Below are 18,560 nucleotides of genomic sequence, written 5' to 3' on the forward strand. Positions count from 1 at the left end.
GCTGGTGGTAGTTGGAGAAAGAGAAGGAGTGACGTGAAGACTTTAATAAGGCATCTTCGGGGTCCTTGCTAAGGACAGATGGGATAGGGCACAGGGGATCCAGCAAAGAGGCCACACATGTAGCAGCCCTGTTGCTCTTGTTGAATTACACAGGAAGTCCCATTGGCACCATGAGCACCATCAACAGCCCCCACCATCATTACCACCACTTCTAAGACCACTCCAAGCAACACTGTTCCAGGCAGAGGCCAAGAAACACCACTAAATGAAATGATGTTTCATGGACAACAGTCGCTGTGTATACAGTGGGTTGGAGGTCAGGGTTTTTTGTCTTATCCTATCACACTGGATAAAGTGTTGGATGGGAGTGGCTATCCAATGAGGAAAAGTCTCCTCTGGGATGCATGGCAGCGAAATTTCCAAAGCAGTACCACCATGAATCTCTCATCTCAGAGGTGACACCCCAAGGAAGGAGCAGGGATAGAAAGCCTTGAGAAAATGAGAACCTGAACTTGTACCCTCTGCCCAGCTGTCAGTCAGGGATCAGGGGGTGGGTGACCCACTCACCATTACTGCTGTTGTCATCCACCAGGATGATCTCCTTGAGCAGGTGCGGGGGCGTGCGTTCCATGGCGGAGTGGATGGAGCGCAGCAGCACTGAGAGGGCCTCATTGACAAAGATGAACACGATGCTCACCTCCGGCAGGCTGTCAGGGAAGGAGAGGTTGCGGCACCTGGAAAGAAGAACAGCAAAGCTCTTGGATCCGTGGGTGACTCAGCTGGAGTTGCCCCAGGTGTGCACCACCCCATGTCTTGCTCCAGCTCTGCTGGAAGGCTTGGGAGTCCAGATTCTTTCCAGGACTTCTTCTTGGATGCACTTAAGATGAGCCCTTTCTGTCCAGCAGAAAGGTCCACAGCTACCCAGAGTTTGCCCCATAACTGTGTGTGAATTTGTCACTGACTATTCCAGCTGAGCAGCTGTACCCAAGCACCTAGCACAGCAGATGGCACCTGCCACTCAGTCCTTGGGTGTTTACAGCAAGGATGACTCACTCATCATTTCTGAACCAACAGGATTGAAAATGCAACCAAAGGGAAGTCTTAGTATTTCCACAATGGCAACACTTTGGTGAATTCGGACCTTAGGCCACCAGCCTCAGGAGGGCAGTAGATCTCCTCTAAGAAATTCTATGGCCCCCATCTACTCTCCATTCTAGAAGGCCTCCAGCCAGCACCCCCAACCATTCATTCATTCATTCATTCATTCATTCAGGGCTTTGGCCTCAGAAATGGGCTGAAGTCTGCATCACATTCATAAAGGATGGAAAGGACCACATCCAATCTCCTTCACAGATGAACACCGAGGCACAAAGAGGTTGAGGCTCCACCTACAGCTGTGTTGTGTAGCAGGGTTCCTCCATGAAGAAGAAATGGCCATGGTAGAGACTGTCCCAACTGGCCATCTCACAAGCTCTGTGAAACCTTGAAGCCATTTGGAGGAAGCCATTACCCAAAGGACTGGAGGCAGACACATAAAAGGCTGCAAGTCACTCTCCATTGGAAGAGGAATACATAACCTTGAAATCAGACCCCTGGAAAGGCCAGACAATAAGAGGTGCCAGGGTTGCCAAGGGTAATTCTTTCCCCTGAAAGCACAGCCTTTATTTGCAGAAACCCACTAGTGCCTTTCCCAGGTTGAAGTTCAATGTTGTAAAAGTCCTGAGCTCTCATCTTCAAGACAGTTGGAGGAACGAGTAGGATAGAAATCCAGCGCTGGCCCAGGCCCTGGTCTTGGAGATAAGGCTTCCACACTTACCACCTGCCACTGATGGCTTCAGGGGTTTGGGACTGGTGACCACACTCCACTGCTCCAAAGCGGGAGGTGCAGCCAGGTTACAACACGCAATAATGAATGTAATAGCACAAGGCTTCTGCTCGTCAGTAATTAAAGTGCTGCCGGAAAGAAATGGGCCTGCTCTTCCTTAATGAGGAAGGCTGCAGGATACCAGCGCTGAGCAATTTGGAGAAGTCGCCATGGGGCCCCAGCCTGCTTAAGAGCATGAGATTAATAAACTAAAATCACTGTCTCTATGGTTACTAGAAATTTACAGAAACTTCTCCCATTCTATTTCCAGCTCTCCTTCTTTCTCACCAAGGGGAGGTGGGGGGAGGGAAAGAGTTGAACCTTTTCCCAAATTTACTTCATACCTGCATTTTTTTTTTAAATAAAACCACCAAGTTAACAGATTGGTGTAGAATTCATTCTTCTGTTTAATGGAATAAATTTTTATGGAGCCTCTTCTACCAGGCAGGTACTTTGTAGGCACTGAGAGTGTAACAGGAAGTGGACAAAGTCCTTGTCCTCATGGAGCGTATACTTTGACAGGAGAAAGAAACACAGAAGCAAACAAGTGATACAAGTTTATACAAGTGCTGAGATGAAAGTCATGTGGAGTAAGAGAATAGTGTGATGCCTGGCAGCTGCTCTAGGGACTGGTCAGGAAGCCCTCTCTGAAGAGGAGAGATTGGATCAGAAACTTAAATGGCACACAAAAGTGGGTCATGCAAAGGTCCCACATGGCTGAAGGACAGTGCTGTGGCTGGAGAAGAGGCAATCAGCTTATCCAACCTCAGTGAGGTGACATAGGGGAGGGGGAGGGAGAGGGGGAGGGAGGAACTTCAATGAAGGAGAAAGACAGGAACCTTAAGCTCATCCTATTCTTTCCAAAATTGTTTCTTGTTATGAATACAATTATTTTTAAAAGCACTTAAGAGATATGTATGTGATTGACAGTCAAAAAAATTCTGCTGGTTGATACTTTTATGATGAGTAACCAAGCTCAGCAGCTGGGCTCTCCTTAGGCATGGAAATGGAGATGAACATTAACCCCCAAACTACTTGCTAATTGCATTTTAAAAGCGATGCCATACGTGGTCAAACAAATAGCCCCTGGTCATCATTCTTCTTTAAAGTAAGTACAATGGGCAGCTCCCAGTGAGGTCAATATAATGGTACAAGTTCACCATCCTCCCTGGTAAACTTCACTCGCAATGAAGCCTGCACCCTAGACTTCTGCACTTGCTCAAGGGTGTCCTGTGACTTCCCAGAACCTCAGCTCACTTCCCAGAACCTCTGCATCTTCAGGTTGTCCTCAGGTGTTTTTCAGAGACAGGGGTTAACTGCCTTCCCCTGCTCTTTCCCTTCTTAATTCTCAACATAACAATACAACCTCCCCCTTTCAAGGAGACCAATTTTAATTTCTCCCAGTAACATCTAAGATGATGTAAGCTGCCAGTCTCTGCAAACCCATCTCCTGACAGTCTTTCTCCAAGCAGAATTGAAATGTTGTATTTGTTTTACAAGATAAACCCTGCTGATCACTATTTTCATATGAAAGACTTCTGAACATAAGGTTTTTTATATGAAAACTCTTTTGTACATAACAGAACACCTAGTATATTGCATCATAATGTACTTGTTTATTGTCTCTCTCTCCCTCTATAATGAAGCTGCCTGAGAGTGACTGTGCTATCTCCCCATCTCAGATCAAGGTCTGGCACATAGTAGGTACTCAGTGAATATTTTTGGCCTGAAACAAAGCTATCAATTTTGCTTTTATATACAGCCTGCATTTTACATGCATAGCACTGACCTCAGAATATTCCTTTTTCTTGCAAAATTCCTCCCTCCGAATTAGATTCGGGTCCTCTCTCCACCAGCAAATTCTTACTCTCCTGTCCTCCCTTCCCTTGAATTTATGACCCCAATTCCTCACATTCAGTCTCTGGAAGTGCTCAGTTCCACAGTTATTAAATGATCGCTCCAGGTCCAACCCCCTGACCTCCTTAAATTCTCCCTTTCTACTCTTCTCTCCTGGGAGCTGCTCAGGCCCTCCCAGCTGCAGCCACCTGCTGACTCTCTGGAGACTCACCTGCCACTCTCTCCACATCACCTCCCATTCCCCTTCAATTTTTTAATACCTAACTGAAAGTGGGTCTGGGCAAGTGGAGAGGTGAGGTAGACAGTTCTTAGGGAAAGAACACTGTGGGAAGGCTGGAGGCACCTAGGAACTGCTCCCAGCTTTGCTCTTCCTCCCTGTGTGACCATGGACATGCCACTCCACCTCTCCCCATGTCGTTGTTTTAGGAAGAAATGACCATGAAGCTGTCTTCTCTGTACAAAACTCAGGAGCACCACACTCCTGAGTGACAGAAGAATCTCATTGCAGAAACAGTTGGTACACTTTTCCTCCCTCCCAACCTGCCTCTTTGCACACCAAATGCCACACACACACAAAAAAAATCCCTTTACCCCTGGGTTGACTAGACAGGGTGGCCAACTCATCTGGGTTTTCCAGGGATTAGTTTTAGCACTTAATGTCCCCAGCAAACCAGGCTGTTTGGCCACTCTGTGACTAGATCAAACCCTTCTTGAAGGTAGGGACCAGCCCTGCTCAGAGCTGCATGCCCACTGCCCAGCTCGATGGCTGGAAAACAGGCATTGTTGAATAGACTTCCGCTCAAGTGCCCCTCCCCCTTCACATGCACAGCCCATGTCCATACACAGCCATAGTTACTGTCTCCATCTCCACACTGAAGCAGAACACATTGCTAAGGAAGAAGGCATGTCAGGTGAGATGTGCACAGATTTGCTGGTCACAATGCTCAATGTCATTGAAGGACACCGAATGCCAGACAGATGCTTTCAACACTGCAGCTCAAGCCCTGCAGAGCTGCCATGGAAAAGGGTGTTCTAAACTCAAGCCCTGTGCAGTTGCTTCAGAACCCAGCTTGCTTTGTCTGTCAGTCCAGCACTAAACCATATAAGACTTTGCCTCATATACACATGGCTGAGATGCTCTCCCCAGCACTGGATCCTCCAGGACTGGGCCACCATGGACTCTGTTCCATGCTTGCGTACAGCCAGGACTCTGCCCTGGCTTTTCCAAAGTGGAGTCAGCTTTCCGTTGCTGTAACAAATATCTGAGATAAATCAACATAGAGGGTGGGAAGTTTTATTTTGGCTCATGGCTTCATAGATTTGCCTGTGGTCACTTGGCCCTGCTGCTTTGGGCCTGTGGTGGCATAATTACATCATGGTGAGAAAAGCTGCTTACCTCAAGGCAACCAGGAAGCAAAGAGAGAGGTGTACCTTCAGTGACCACCTAGGGTTCCACCCACCTAGCAGTGTCACAGGTTGAGGACCAAACCCTCAACACATGAGCCTTTGGGGAACGTTTCAGATTCAAACTACATTATAAAGCCACCCTACCACCTGCCCTGGATGGCTGCTCCTACTCTCCTGCTTCTCTGGCTTCTGCAGAGAAAGGCCCAAGAATGTGGAATTCTGATATGTCGCTGATGTAACCAGCCTTTTTACCTTTAAGCTCCTTGAAGACACCTAAGTATATAAGCCCCTACTCATTTTGTGAAGAGCCACATTCCCCTGTAAAGTTAAGCTATGAAAGTTCCCTTTTTTTACTTTTATGCTTGTTCAAAGTCAAGCTATTTTCCACTAAAGATAAACATAAGGTGTTTCTGAGAGGGGAGTGATATGGTGTCTAATAAGCTAGAATTGATGGTCATGATAAAACTCCACTACATCGATCTCTGCACACAAAAGGAGATGCGGGGACAGGGAGTAACTCAGGGAGCTTCTCAGCAGAGTTCCCCCTAGATTGTTTTGAGTTGTTTATCAGACAAATTTATGTCAAGAGCATCAGTGCCATTACCCATGAGAAGAAGGCAGCCACAGAGGGCCAGGTGAGACCAAGTCTAGCAATCTACCACCAGATGAGGCCCAGGGCAGCATCCAGGTATCATCTACTGCATCCGGGCACCTCCACATTGGACTAACAGATCTTCTCCTGCCTCAACCTCAGCAAATCTATAAGGTCTCAGGACATCAGAACATATAACCCATGGAGGCTGCTGGACCTATGGGGAGGGAGGATTACACAGACCTCTTCTAGAAGGAAGATCAAAGTAGGTCATGAACTGGGGTCTGTCTGCTGGCACACATTGACAACAGGGTCCCAACTGTTGTCCCAACTACACTAAGGTTCTTAAATGCAGAGGACACACCTACCTGGACAAAGCAAGAAAGAAAGTGATACTTGCAGGTAACCACTACCCCAAGGGGACCATCCTTTCCCTCTTTTTTCCCAGGATTTTTCCAGAGAGGCCTTCCCCTCTCAGCTATAGTCAACACAGAGGGCTGACCTCACTGACCACCCAGAGCAAAAACTCAGGGAGAGAGTCTGGCCCAGTACCAGCAATGCCTTCTTAACCCCCTAGAGACACCAGTGTCCTCATTGCCAGCCACTGTCCTCCTACCTGCACCCAAAGAACTCTCCTAATCCTCCTCTGGCTTCACCTTCACCTGGGCACACTTCTAGCTTCTTCCAGGGCCTTCCAGATTAGATAGACTTCCAGGCCTCTCAGCTCTGGATATTGGACTTCATGAAACACAAATATGAGGGCAAAGTGGAGATAGTGGGCATAAACCGTCAAGATTTTCCCATCCTCTGGCTAGTGCATACATCTCTATAACCTCTGGAGCTGAGAGACAATATTGTGTTTTATCCCTATTGCCCAGGGGCTCTATGCAAAATTAATAGTGAACATTTACATTTCCTGACTGTAATAAGCCATAAACCATAAGAGATACACAGATACTTTTTAATCTTTTCAGCCCATTTCATTCCTTCCTACAATCCTGTATGATAAACATTATTGTCCTGGCTTAACAAATAAATCAAGGTGGTAAGTTACTTTCCAGGGCTTAATCCTGGGTTCATCTGACTCCAAAGCCTGTACTCCTAATCCCTGCTGAATGACACTCTCCACCTGCCTCTCCATGCCAACCAGAGATGCATCCAGTGAGACGGTGATGCTCTGTTACCTGCACCCCAGAGACCTGGTGGGAGGGGCAAAATGAAGGAGTTACTCCATTTTCATTTTTGCATGAAAAATGAAGAGGAGATAGCACATCTAGCAGGATGACATGAACAGATACAATAAACACTGCTGAACACCAAGAATCTAAAATTATCTCCCTGTTCCACTGCTGCCTTCGAGGTAAATAATTCTGGGAACTCCTTGTGTAAAGGTTTCCAAGTCTTCTTCCTTGTAGCCTCACCATTTAGTCCATAACTCATAGGACCAGATATTGATTTCTGAGCTCAAAGGAGCTATCATTGGGCCATCTGTCAGCCACTGATGCAGCCTAGTTCCAGAGCTCTGTATAGCCAGATTTCATAGTACTAAAGAAGGACCAGCAATCCTTTCAAGTCCTTTCTAAAGGGGAGGATAAAGGTGAGATATCCTGAGAAATCAGTAAGCAAAAGTCCAAGACAGCTGAAATGATGGGCAGGAAGCAGAACTCTGACAGTGAGTGAATTCCAGATGTGGACATGAGCTATTGTTAGAGCAGAAGTGAAAGGATGGTAGATTATCATTGTCCAGGATGTTTTGAGCCACAGTACCCATCTCCAAAGCATGGTTGTTGGCTTCTGTGTTTGTAGTTACAGGTCTGTATTGCCTGTAAAGAACACCGAGCATCTGTGGTCACCCTTATAAGTTTGGTTCTTCACTCCCTAAATACGCACCCATATCCCTGTACAGAAAAGCTCATTTCATTTCCTGGGATGGACTCTAACCCTCTGCTCCTCTGCTTTTCTTTCATGCCATTTGCATGTGATTGCAATGCATTTTTATATGTGATTTTTGCACAAACCTCAGTATCTGCACTGAGCTATAAGTTGCATATAATATCAGGACATATCCACACAGCATATGTTCGTAGCACAATGTCCAGCCCAGAGTAGAAACTCAGAAGATACTGGTTGCCTGGATGAATGGACATGTGAGCGAATCTTTGAATTCATGAGCAGTAGAATGAATTCAGACTATGAGAAGTCTGTGAGCTGGAACTCCAACCACGATGGGACAAGAATGGAATCCCTGAGTTTGTACATTGACTCCCTGACTGGCTAAGCAATAAGATGAGATCAGGCAAGAGCCAGAGGAGTGGAGGAGGGATAATGGAGGCAGGGTGGGGATACTTACCAGGACTTTAAGGGACCTGGCAAGATATTGGAAGGGATAACAGACATCTGAGAACTGGGAGTTTCAACAGTCTACAATACAACAGAAATGGGCCTGGCCTGCTCTAGAATAGAATTTGGCCCATGAATCATCAATGAGCAAACCACTGAGTACATGTGATCATCGAATTATTCAACTTCCATTCCAGAGGCAGAAATTCAACAAACAGTCTTTCCACTGACTTTACCAATTTAGAGAAAAAGATCTGCTACATAAATAAATGTAGATTGTAAGTAGGCCAATAGGGAAAATAATCATTTACAATAATTCCCAGCACAGGGAGCAGGGAGACTATTTGTTCCCCAAACATCTTAGAGATCTGAGATATATGGGATCCATGAAGTTAAATGAATAGTTGCTTAGGGAATAAAGTCAGACAACTCTGGACTGGATGTCTCTTTGTAGTGAATTTGTGGATGAGTAGTCAGCTACAGCTGAGTGTGGAGCACAGCAGATCTGTCAGGGCAGAAGAAGGCTGGGGCAGAGGAAGGTGGCATCCAAAGGGCTCAACCTCCCATGCCAGAGCTCTGTGGCTGGGGAGAAATTATACTCTGGGGACTTCACCTGACCTGTCCCACAGTGCCACAGTGCCTGTGTGACCCTGATCTCTTCCATCACCAGGGCAGAGTCCTGTACCAGGTGCTTTTCATCCACACAATGCTCCTTCAGGTAGATAAGTCATGATCTGGTCCCCCTCAAGTCATCTCTTGTACAAATCAGAGGCCCAAATAATAAAAATTAAGTAGCAGCTACCACATGTCAGGCGGTGTTCCACAAACTCCACAGGTACTGCACTTCAGTTTTTGTATTACTATCCCTAATTTGCAGATAGGAAAATGAAGGCACAGAGAGGGTAGGTAACTTGTTAGAGGTCACCTAACCTACAAACAAGAGATCCATCCTTGGAGTCCAGGCAACCAGGTTTTAACCACTACTCCTCAATCTAAGAACCAGTATCGTCTGTCATGTAACCCAGTTTCTCTCCTGGATCATCTTCCTCTAAATGGTCCACTTCCTCTATCTGCCTTAAAATCCATTTCTGCAATTATGATCTGAGTAGCAAAGTAGAACAAAACAATCACCTTCTTCTTTTAAGATATTACACTCTATTAATATAGCTTAAGCTTACTTTTCCTTCAAGAACAACATCATACTGGCCCCTAATGAGCTTAACATTAACAAGAACCAGAAATATTTTCCCAAGGTGTTTTAGCTAAAAGCGTCCTTCCCCAGCCAGGTTTGTGCAGTTAGCATTTTCAATGCAACAACAGAGTCATCACTAAAGATGTTTCTTTTACCCCTTTGTCCTGAGGCTGTTGCCAAAGAGGACACCAACTTTTGCATCTTCTCCAGAGACCAGAGCCCAAATTAGAGAAGTTTACCTGGGCCTGGGAAGGGTGGGACAAGGGGATGACATATGACCTGGAGTGACAAGGAACACATAAATACACTGGCTTTGCCAGGTAGCACCTGTGGGAACTTAAACAGGAATATGAAACTTGCAAATATCCTACATTCTCTTCTATAAAATGGGAACAGTAATAACTACCTGATAGAGTCATGAGGATAAGGTTAAATGAGCAGATGTGCAGTAAGCACGTGCACAACACACCTGGCTCATGGTAAGTGAGCAAGTGGGGGTTCTTGTGTAAATCATTATCCCATGGCAGCTGATGGTCCAGCAATCTAATTCCAAGATGGTCCTAGGTGCCCCACCTGGAGCATCCACTCAAACTCCAGGACCAGTTACATAATGTGCAAAAGGAAATTGTGGTGTCCCTTATGCAGATGTTATTAAGAATTTAAACAGTGACAGGAACATGAAACCAAGTATAGAGCCCGTCCTGTCCCAAGATCCCATGCACTAGTTCACATCTAGTTTCCTAGTACTGATGGTGCTGCTATGACAAATTAGGACAAACTTGGTGGCTTAAGACAATACGAATCTATCACCTTAGAGTGCTGGAGGCCAGGAAGTCCAGCACAGGTCTCTAGGTGGTGGCAGGACTGCATTCCTTTCTGAGGGCTCCAGGGGATAATCTGATTTTCAGGATCTAGAGGCTGCCTACACTCCTTGGCTCTTGGCCCTCTGCCATGTTCCAAACCATCGGTGTCTAGTCAAGTCTTCTCAAGTGGCCATCTCTCCCTGGTTCTGCCTCCCTCTTTCACCTTGAATTGCCCTTTTGACTAAATTGGGCTCACCCAGTAGTCTGATATAATTTTTTTTTTTATTTTAAAGTCATAGGATCAGCAACCTTACTTCCCCTTTGCCATATAGCACAACACAGTCACAGATTCAGGGGATTAGGATGGGGACCTCTTCCTGAGACCATGATTCTATCTACTGATGACACTAGCACTGTTGGCTCTCAGAGTTCAGAGATCTATGACGTCTACTAGAGTGTGCACTACTGAACCAGTCTTGCCCATCCAGACTCCAGGGCGCCCCAGTCCACACAGACAAACCTTGGCTGCCACCACCATCCTGGCAGGAGTGCCCACAGCCACCTTGGGGGCATGCCCAGGAGACCCACGCCCTGGCTCTGGGTTATCCTCTCTCATTGTTCTCATCCTGTCCCACACTTTCCACTTTGAAATTGGCACAGGATTTCTCCAGCTCCAGACCTGGGCTCCTTTGAGAGTTTATGTGTGAATCTGTCCCAGACTCTCCTACTCAGGCTTCAGACAATAGTCTGATTCCCTTTAACAATACCTAGTGCCCCAACCTTTCCTGTTAGCTCAAGAGCCAGACCACCCTAACCCTTGGGAGGGAATGACATGGACCTCAGGAGACACTGGAGAGAGAGAAAACGTCATGTTGACAAGGCTCAGGAGGCACTAAAGATCTAGTAAGAGGCAGGAAGTATTGCCTGTCCAGGACTCTGCCCAGTTACTTTGGAGGCAGGCCACAGAGTTGCCATGCCAATGTGGCAGCCCTGGAGTTGGAGACCTGGGCCCCTCTTCTCCCATCCACACCCACAATCCCCCACAGAGCAGTTGCTCATCCCTTGGATTTTCCTATGGCCCCTGGTTGGAAATAACAACTATAACTTTCAGGAAAAAATGTGATATATGCCTGTCACTGATGTGCCACCTGCTGGCTCTCCCTGGGGTAGGAAGCCCAGCTTCTCTCATTGCCTCAAGCTGGACAGCTGGCTTCAAGCCTGCATGATCCCCTTCCCCACAACTCACATCTTCTCAGTGACCTTCCAAAAGACGGTGCCTCTATCCTCCACTTCACTGTGTAGGCAAAGGACTTATCAGATGGCTTTCTCATGCTTTCATTATTCAAAAACTTAATGTTTGACTTACATGCAGCAAAACATACAGATCTTAAATATACAGTTCTATGAGTATTGACAAATGTTCCTGCCTCTGGTCCACACCACAATCAAGGCTAGATTTTTTTTTTCCTTTTTATGTTCTTTGTGGGTTATTTTGAGCCCCAAGGAGGTAGACACTATGAGGCAGGAGGAAGCACATAGAGAAAGGCAGGGGCTATCTGGCACCTGCATCTAGTGACATAAGGACAGAGCAAAGTCCAGCCAGGTTGGGATGCTGTATTTCTTCCCTTTACCCCTGCAGCTCAATGTCATCCCAACATGGGAAGAAGCAAGGCCATCCCTGCCCAGCTCCAATGCTTCCCATGGGGTGAGGCCCATGAGGGTCACCAGAAAGGCCAGTGATGTCCTGTCATCCCCAGGTGGCTCTGGGGCCTACTCTGCTCCTGGTACATCCATGTAGGACAAGAGACATTTGGATTTCCCCAGAGGCTACAGGGAAAGGAAATTTGTCTTTTCTCTTGGTACATGAGGTTGACAAAACTGTGTGCTTCCTGTTCCTGTGTCCTTCCGTTCCCAGGGGAAGGGAGTCAACATTGGAAAGCAGGGCTATTTTGAGATGCCACCCTCCAGGTCTGCCTTCCTGCCACAGAGGCCATGGAGGGACAGGGCCTCCACGGGCCATCCATCCAGTGCAGGCTCCTGCCTCACTAGAAGCTTCCAAGGTGACTCTTCACCAAGGGCACCAGGAAGTCATCAGCAAGTTTTTTTGCCCTCCCACCTGCTTCCCTGTGGATGCCGACCTCAGGGAAGACGCCAGAAGCTATTTCTGCCTGATGTCTTTCTGGGGTCTTTGCATTCTGGTTGAGCAGTGGACATATTCTGGATGAATGAATTAACAAAGCCCAGCAACCACCTGGAGGAACTCTTCCCATTCTGGTTCTGCAGTGTCCTGTGCCTCAGGTACTGGGCATCTTGCCTCAGCCAGGTAACAGAGTGAGCCAGATCGCATCTGTCCCCAAACAGGAAGGAGACAAAGCTAGGGACCAGCCCGGGCAGACGGAAGGGTGGGGCAGACTCTGCATATCCACTTCCTCCTCCAGGACCCAGTGGAGCACAACATCAGGGTTAGAATTTAGAAGAGCAAAACCAAGAACACCAGGAACAACATGAAGAACCCAAGGAACGCTCCAGGGACAGAGACCCCCAGAGCCCATAGGCATTAACGGGAAGCACGGGGGCTCAGGCAGAAGCAAGAACCCATGGCAATGCGCTTTTGGATACTGTTATTAACATGGGGCTCCCTCTCATGCACCTCAGTCCAATTCTATCAACAGCCATATTCAGGTCATCACTCTGAGCCTTGGTAATGGGTTTGATGTTCACTAAAACAATTTTTCCAAAATGTAGAAGCAGACCTTCATCCATCCCAAACTGGCCACCCCCATGAGACGGACACGGATGGACACCTCTGTTGTCAGACTGCCTGTCCCCTCCCCAACCCTGCCACTAGTGACTCTGGGCAAGTCATGTAATCCCCCCTGTGCCTCAGTTTCCTCTTCTGTAAAATGGAGACCCATCATAGTACCCACTTCAGAAAGTTCCTGTGAGGAGCCAAGGAGTTGATGTAAACAGAGCACCTAACACTTGCCTAACAACATGGCTCCAGCTCTATAAATGTTTGAAATAGGATAAGAGTAAAGTCAGAAGAAATATTTTCCAAAATGAATTAAACAGGGTGAGCCAAGCAACGGTCTTACTTATTATGAGACAGGAATGTTCTTGTGGAAATTGCCAGACAAAGGAAGGCATTGTCCTACCTGAGCACATACTTGTCTCAAGTGGTTCATCAACAGCCCTCCATCTTGTGTGTGTGTGTTTGGCACGTGACAGATGTGCCAGAAACCATGTGCCAAGAGAAACCACCATTGCTAAAGCCACTTCTGCAGGGTCCTCACTGAGGGGTGAGAAGGCTCAGCTCTCTGCCTTGTAGGGGAGGTACAGTTTTTCTGCTATTCATCTCTGTGACCAAAATGCCTGACAAGAACAACTTAGAGGAGGAAAAGTTAATTTTGGCTCAAGGTTTCAGAGGTTTCAGTGCCTGGTTGGCTGACTCCATTGCTCCAGGCCTGAGGTGAGGCAGAACATCATGGTGGAAGGGTGTGGCAGAGGGAAGCTGCTCAGACCATGAAAGCCCTGAAGCAGAGAGAAAGCAAGTGAGAGAAAGGGACAAAGTAGAATCCCAGGAGCATGCCTCCCACTAACCTGCTCCCCCCAGCCACCTGCCTGTGGCTACCACCCAGTAATGTATTCCCATTATTAATTCATCCAATGGTGTCACCCACTGATTAGTCACAGCTCTCATAATCAGATCATTTAACCTCTGAGCACTGCTGCAGTAACACAGGAGCTTTGGGGGGGAGGGCACCTCATATCCAAACCATAGCTGAAGCCAAGGAATCAAAGGAGCGAGTGTTGTGTCTGTTGGAAGACCACACCGTCACCTGGCCACCCCTCACTACAGTGTGACGGCGTTCTTAACAAGCCCAGCCATGTCAACCGTCATTGTCCTAACAGGCTGCAGTAAGGAGGCCACCCTTTCCCTGACTTTCTTATTGTTTTCCTGTGAATTATGAACAAACAGGTACTGAGCTGTTTTGTGCCAGATTGTCTGCAAAGTCCCTGACTCTCTTGATGGCCAAGCCCCTGCATGAACTAGAAAAAGTCTAGAAAAAGGGGCCAACAGGTATGGAAACCCCTTGCCTCAGCCAGGTAACAGAGTGAGCCAGATCGCATCTTTCCCCAAACAGGAAGGAGTTAAAGCTAGGGACTAGCCTGGGCAGATGGAAGGGTGGGGCAGATTCTGAATCTGCAGAGAGAAAGTCCTCCAGCAGCAGAGGAGGAAACTACAGATTTCTGCCCACCGAGGGTCCTTCAGAGTCCCTCTGTCAGGCACACTGCACTGGAGGTGACAGCAGGCAGAGCACCTTTCTCAACGCAGGTGAAGGGCCTCAAACCTCGGCTCTCAGCAGCATTGTGCACAGGCAAAATCACAGCTGTGGGTCAGTGTCGGAGGCAGCTGGCATGCAGGCACCCGGGTTCAGGGCTCAGCCTGGCTACTTATCCACTGTGGGATGTCAGACACAACACTCGCTCCTTTGATTCCTTGGCTTCAGCTATGGTTTGGATATGAGGTGCCCTCCCCCCCAAAGCTCCTGTGTTACTGCAGCAGTGCTCAGAGGTTAAATGATCTGATTATGAGAGCTGTGACTAATCAGTGGGTGACTCCATTGGATGAATTAATAATGGGAATACATTACTGGGTGGTAGCCACAGGCAGGTGGCTGGAGGGAGCAGGTCAGTGGGGGGCATGCTCCTAGGATTCTACTTTGTCCCTTTCTCTCACTCCTCTACTTCAGGGCTTTCATGGTCTGAGCAGCTTCCCTCCGCCACACCCTTCCACCATGATGTTCTGCCTCACCTCAGGCCTGGAGCAATGGAGTCAGCCAACCGGGGACTGAAACCTCTGAAACCTTGAGCCAAAATTAATTTTTCCTCCCCTAAGTTGTTCTTGTCAGGCATTTTGGTCACAGAGATGAATAGCAGACTAACAGAGCTTACTCCACTTGAAATGGGAAGACCACACCATCCCCTCGCCACCCCTCACTACAGTGTGAAGGGCATTTTTATCAAGCCCAGCCATGTCAGCCGGTTATGGTCATAACAGGCTGCAGTAGGGAGGTCCACCCTTTCCATGGCTTCCTTCTTGTTCTCCCGTTAACTGTGGACAATCATGTACTGAGCTGGGACAGTGTTTTGTGCCAGATTGTGTGCAACGTCCCTGGCTCTCCTGCTGGCCAAGCCCCTGCAGGAGCCAGAGGGTCCCAACTCCTCCAAGGCCCTCTTCTCCAGAGCCCCCACATCAGGCCTGATCCTCTCCCAGCCCCAGGCTTGGTCGCTGCAGCCCTCCCAGTGGGCTGAGAGGCATTGAGCTGAAGCTTGGGAATTTCCAGAATCCAGCCCCAGCTCAGCACCTGTGCTTGGCCATCACGTCCTGAGCCCCCTGCCCCCCACCTCCCCCTGGGCATGCAGCAGCCTCCTGACTGCTCCCCCTTGCTTCCTCTCTTCCCCCCTTCAGCCTAGTAACACAGTGACCAGTGGGGCCTTGGAAAATGACAGTCCATCAGGCCACTAACCTGCTCCAGCCTTCCCATGGATTCCCACCTCACAGAGCAAAAGCCACACCCTGGCAACAGCCTGCAAAACCCTTCTCCTACCACCTCAACCTGAGCCACACAGTGGAGCCACCCAGGGAGCTCTCAACAGCAGAGGCGTCTAGCATCACCCTGGAAACTCACTTAAATTGGTCTGGGACATGGCTCTGGGATCAGGACTGTTTTTCAAGATCCCACAGTGAGGCCAAGGTGCAGCCAAGATGGAGAACCCCTGCTCTTTGGATCTGCTTCCTGTCATCCCTCTGACCTCATCTCCAACTCCTGCCTCCTTGTTCCAGTCACACCAGCCTCCTTCCTTCCTCCCCTTCAAACACACCCAGCATGCTAATAACTCAGGGGAGAAGTTGCCAGTCCCTCCTCCAGGCACACCCCTCCCCAGGACAGGGTCTGCATGGCTGCCTTCCTCAGGTCCTCTGATTTCTGCTCCAAAGTTCCCATCTTAGACTTTTTCTGACCACCACTAAAAACCAAAATTGCAACCCAGACTCCTATCCCAGCAGGTCCCTGTCACCCTCCCCCACTTCAAATTTCTGCATAGCACTTACTGGATCATGCTAGGTATTTTACTGGTTTTGTTTACTATCTGTTCCCAACCAAGTTAAATGCAGTCTCCGTGAAGGCGGAGAGTTCTAACTATTTCATCCACTGCTCCATCTGGGGCCTACATGGGGCTGGCACAGAATAGGACTTCTTGGATAATATCTAAGTGAAGATCATGTCCTTCCTGGTCAAGGAATCACCATACTCAATTATACAGCATACAGCAGGTGCTCCCTAAGTGTTTATGGAACTGAATTAAATTCTTCTCCCTCAAAGAACACAGTCTCCCAATCCAGCAGCAAGATATTTCCCAAAAACTCCAGAGAAGAGTTTTTGCAGCTACGGTTTGCAGATTGAAGAAAATCTCTTAAATAAGGAGAAAGGGGGCAAAAGAAGGTATGGGGGAGCACACAGGAGTTAATGAGATTTTTCCCAGCTCTGTACGTGCCCATATTTTTAATAATTAGGAGTCATAAAAATTCTAACTGAACCTTAAAGGAACATCCTTGTGTAACAAAGAGAGAAGTCAAGACAGACTCCCTGTCGGGTGTAATGACTTGTTAGCCCTGGAAGATGGATGTACTTTAAAAAACTAATTTACAGGAAAAAAAATTTGTTCATAAAAATGCAACTAATTGGGTTAAAATGACATATTAGCGGGAATGCCAGATGATTCTAGTGCCCTTAAGGAGTAAATTGGGTTATTAATCCTCACAATCCCTAATAGAAGGAAGCCCTCCCCCTGCCCAGCAGATGGAGAGGCTGAGATTCCAAGGGGAAAAGGAGCAAAGGGACTCCCAAAGTCTAACACCCAGTCTTGACTCTGTCCCCAGCACTGTGAGGACCCGTCTTCCCGGGTCTGACAAGGGCCCCATCACTGACTCTGCTCACCCACTGGGTCTGAGGTCAGGCAGGGGCCGGTCGAGGGGCAGGCGGTCACTAAGGTAGGCGTTGTAGCCGTAGTACTGGAACTGCTTCAGGGCCACGCGCCGGCCTTCGGGGCTGAGCTCCTGGCCCCAGTGTGCAAACAGAGAGGAGTCTGTGAAGGGCTCAGCCTCTGCCTCCTCAGGCTTTGCAGGAGCCTCTGGAGGAAAAAGGGACAAGGAGACAGTGGTCAGAGTGTACCCCTGCATATGCCACGACAACAACTTTCCCTTCCTCACAATGGTCTTGGGTCACAACAATCTTAGCCCCTTCTTTGGTGAGTGAGGGAAGACTGAAATTTTCATGCTTCCCAATGATCCATTCATCCACGAATACATCCCTTCATGCATCTAACAACCACGAGACATAGGGATGTAGAAATACATCTGGTGGAATCTGCCTGTGGGCTGGGGGATGTGAGCCTGATGCCCCATGGTTCCAGCATGGGCTTCTGCTTCTCTTTCCTCAGCTTGCACACCTTCCACCGCAACCCTTCCTATTCCAGGACTCAAGCTGGGGTCTTCTCCTCTGCCCTGTCTGGTCATGCTGAGAGCTGGCTGGTTCCTCTGTGTGCCATTGAGCTGGCTGTGATCACTCCAACCACGTGACAGCCAAGCCATCCTCAGCCTGCTTCGCCCTGCTCACTGGACCCCTGGACGTTGTGGTGGCAGCCCCACACTGGGTCATGCCCAAGAACATGGAAGGGGGCGTCACCAGCTGGAAGAGCAGGAGCTTTGGATTTACACACTGATGGATTCAAATCCCGCTCCACCACACGCTGGCTATGGAACCACCACACCACTCAGCCTGCCTAAGTGGAACTCCCGTCCTGTGACACAGAGAACACATTAACCCCCTAGACCTGGGAGGGTCACATTAAAGAACATACACAAAGTATTAGACCAGCACATGCCTTGGAAGGAGTGTACAATCCATGGTAACTAGGGCTACTATAGCAAGGGAAGGTCACTTAAACTGTTTTTTCTTTTTCTTTTTTTTTTTTTTTTATGGGGAAGGGGACAACAGGCCTTGCCAGACATGTGGTAGACTGGGACTTGCACATTAGTTCTCCAGGACAGGGATCAGTTAAGGCCTGAAGTCAGAGAAACTAGTCAGAGATGTCCGGCCCACTTCAAGAAACTTGCTCTGTGCTATAGATACAGAGGTAAGTAAGAGATGAGCCAGAGGCCGGGAATGGGACAGAGACCCAGGAAGGCAGAAGCTGGTCAGGAACAGAAGACGCTAGTGCAGGATCCCTGCTGATGTCCATTTCCTCAGCTGTCTGTCTGGAGCCAATAAGTACATAGCACTCTTAAAGGTATGGGCTGGACACAGGCAGGAAGCTAGGGTCCCCAGGTCTTCTAGATTAGGGCACTCAGAGTTACAGGCTGCCACTACCTCCTAGGTCACTTTTCTAGGAGGGGATCTGGCAGAGAAAAAGGTCTGGGAACAAAAGAGGGAGCTTGTAGTA

The 18,560-nt window shown here is 48.2% G+C and overlaps 1 protein-coding gene across 6 annotated transcripts in view; it reads right to left on the reverse strand.

Moving 5' to 3' along the window:
- Nucleotides 1–18,560, reverse strand: part of GALNT18 (polypeptide N-acetylgalactosaminyltransferase 18) — a 335,833-nt gene that overhangs the window by 153,938 nt on the left and 163,335 nt on the right. For all 6 annotated transcript variants that reach the window (XM_081263888.1, XM_081263885.1, XM_081263884.1 and 3 more), the window contains exons 2-3: nt 17,057–17,249; nt 568–734 (exon numbers count right to left, since the gene is read on the reverse strand). In XM_081263888.1, the coding sequence (XP_081120014.1) occupies nt 568–734; nt 17,057–17,249 (360 nt within the window). The remainder of the gene's footprint in view (nt 1–567; nt 735–17,056; nt 17,250–18,560) is intronic.

This window comes from Spermophilus citellus, assembly GCF_964194105.1.
Source record: "Spermophilus citellus genome assembly, chromosome: 2".
Taxonomy (NCBI): Eukaryota; Metazoa; Chordata; class Mammalia; order Rodentia; family Sciuridae; genus Spermophilus; species Spermophilus citellus.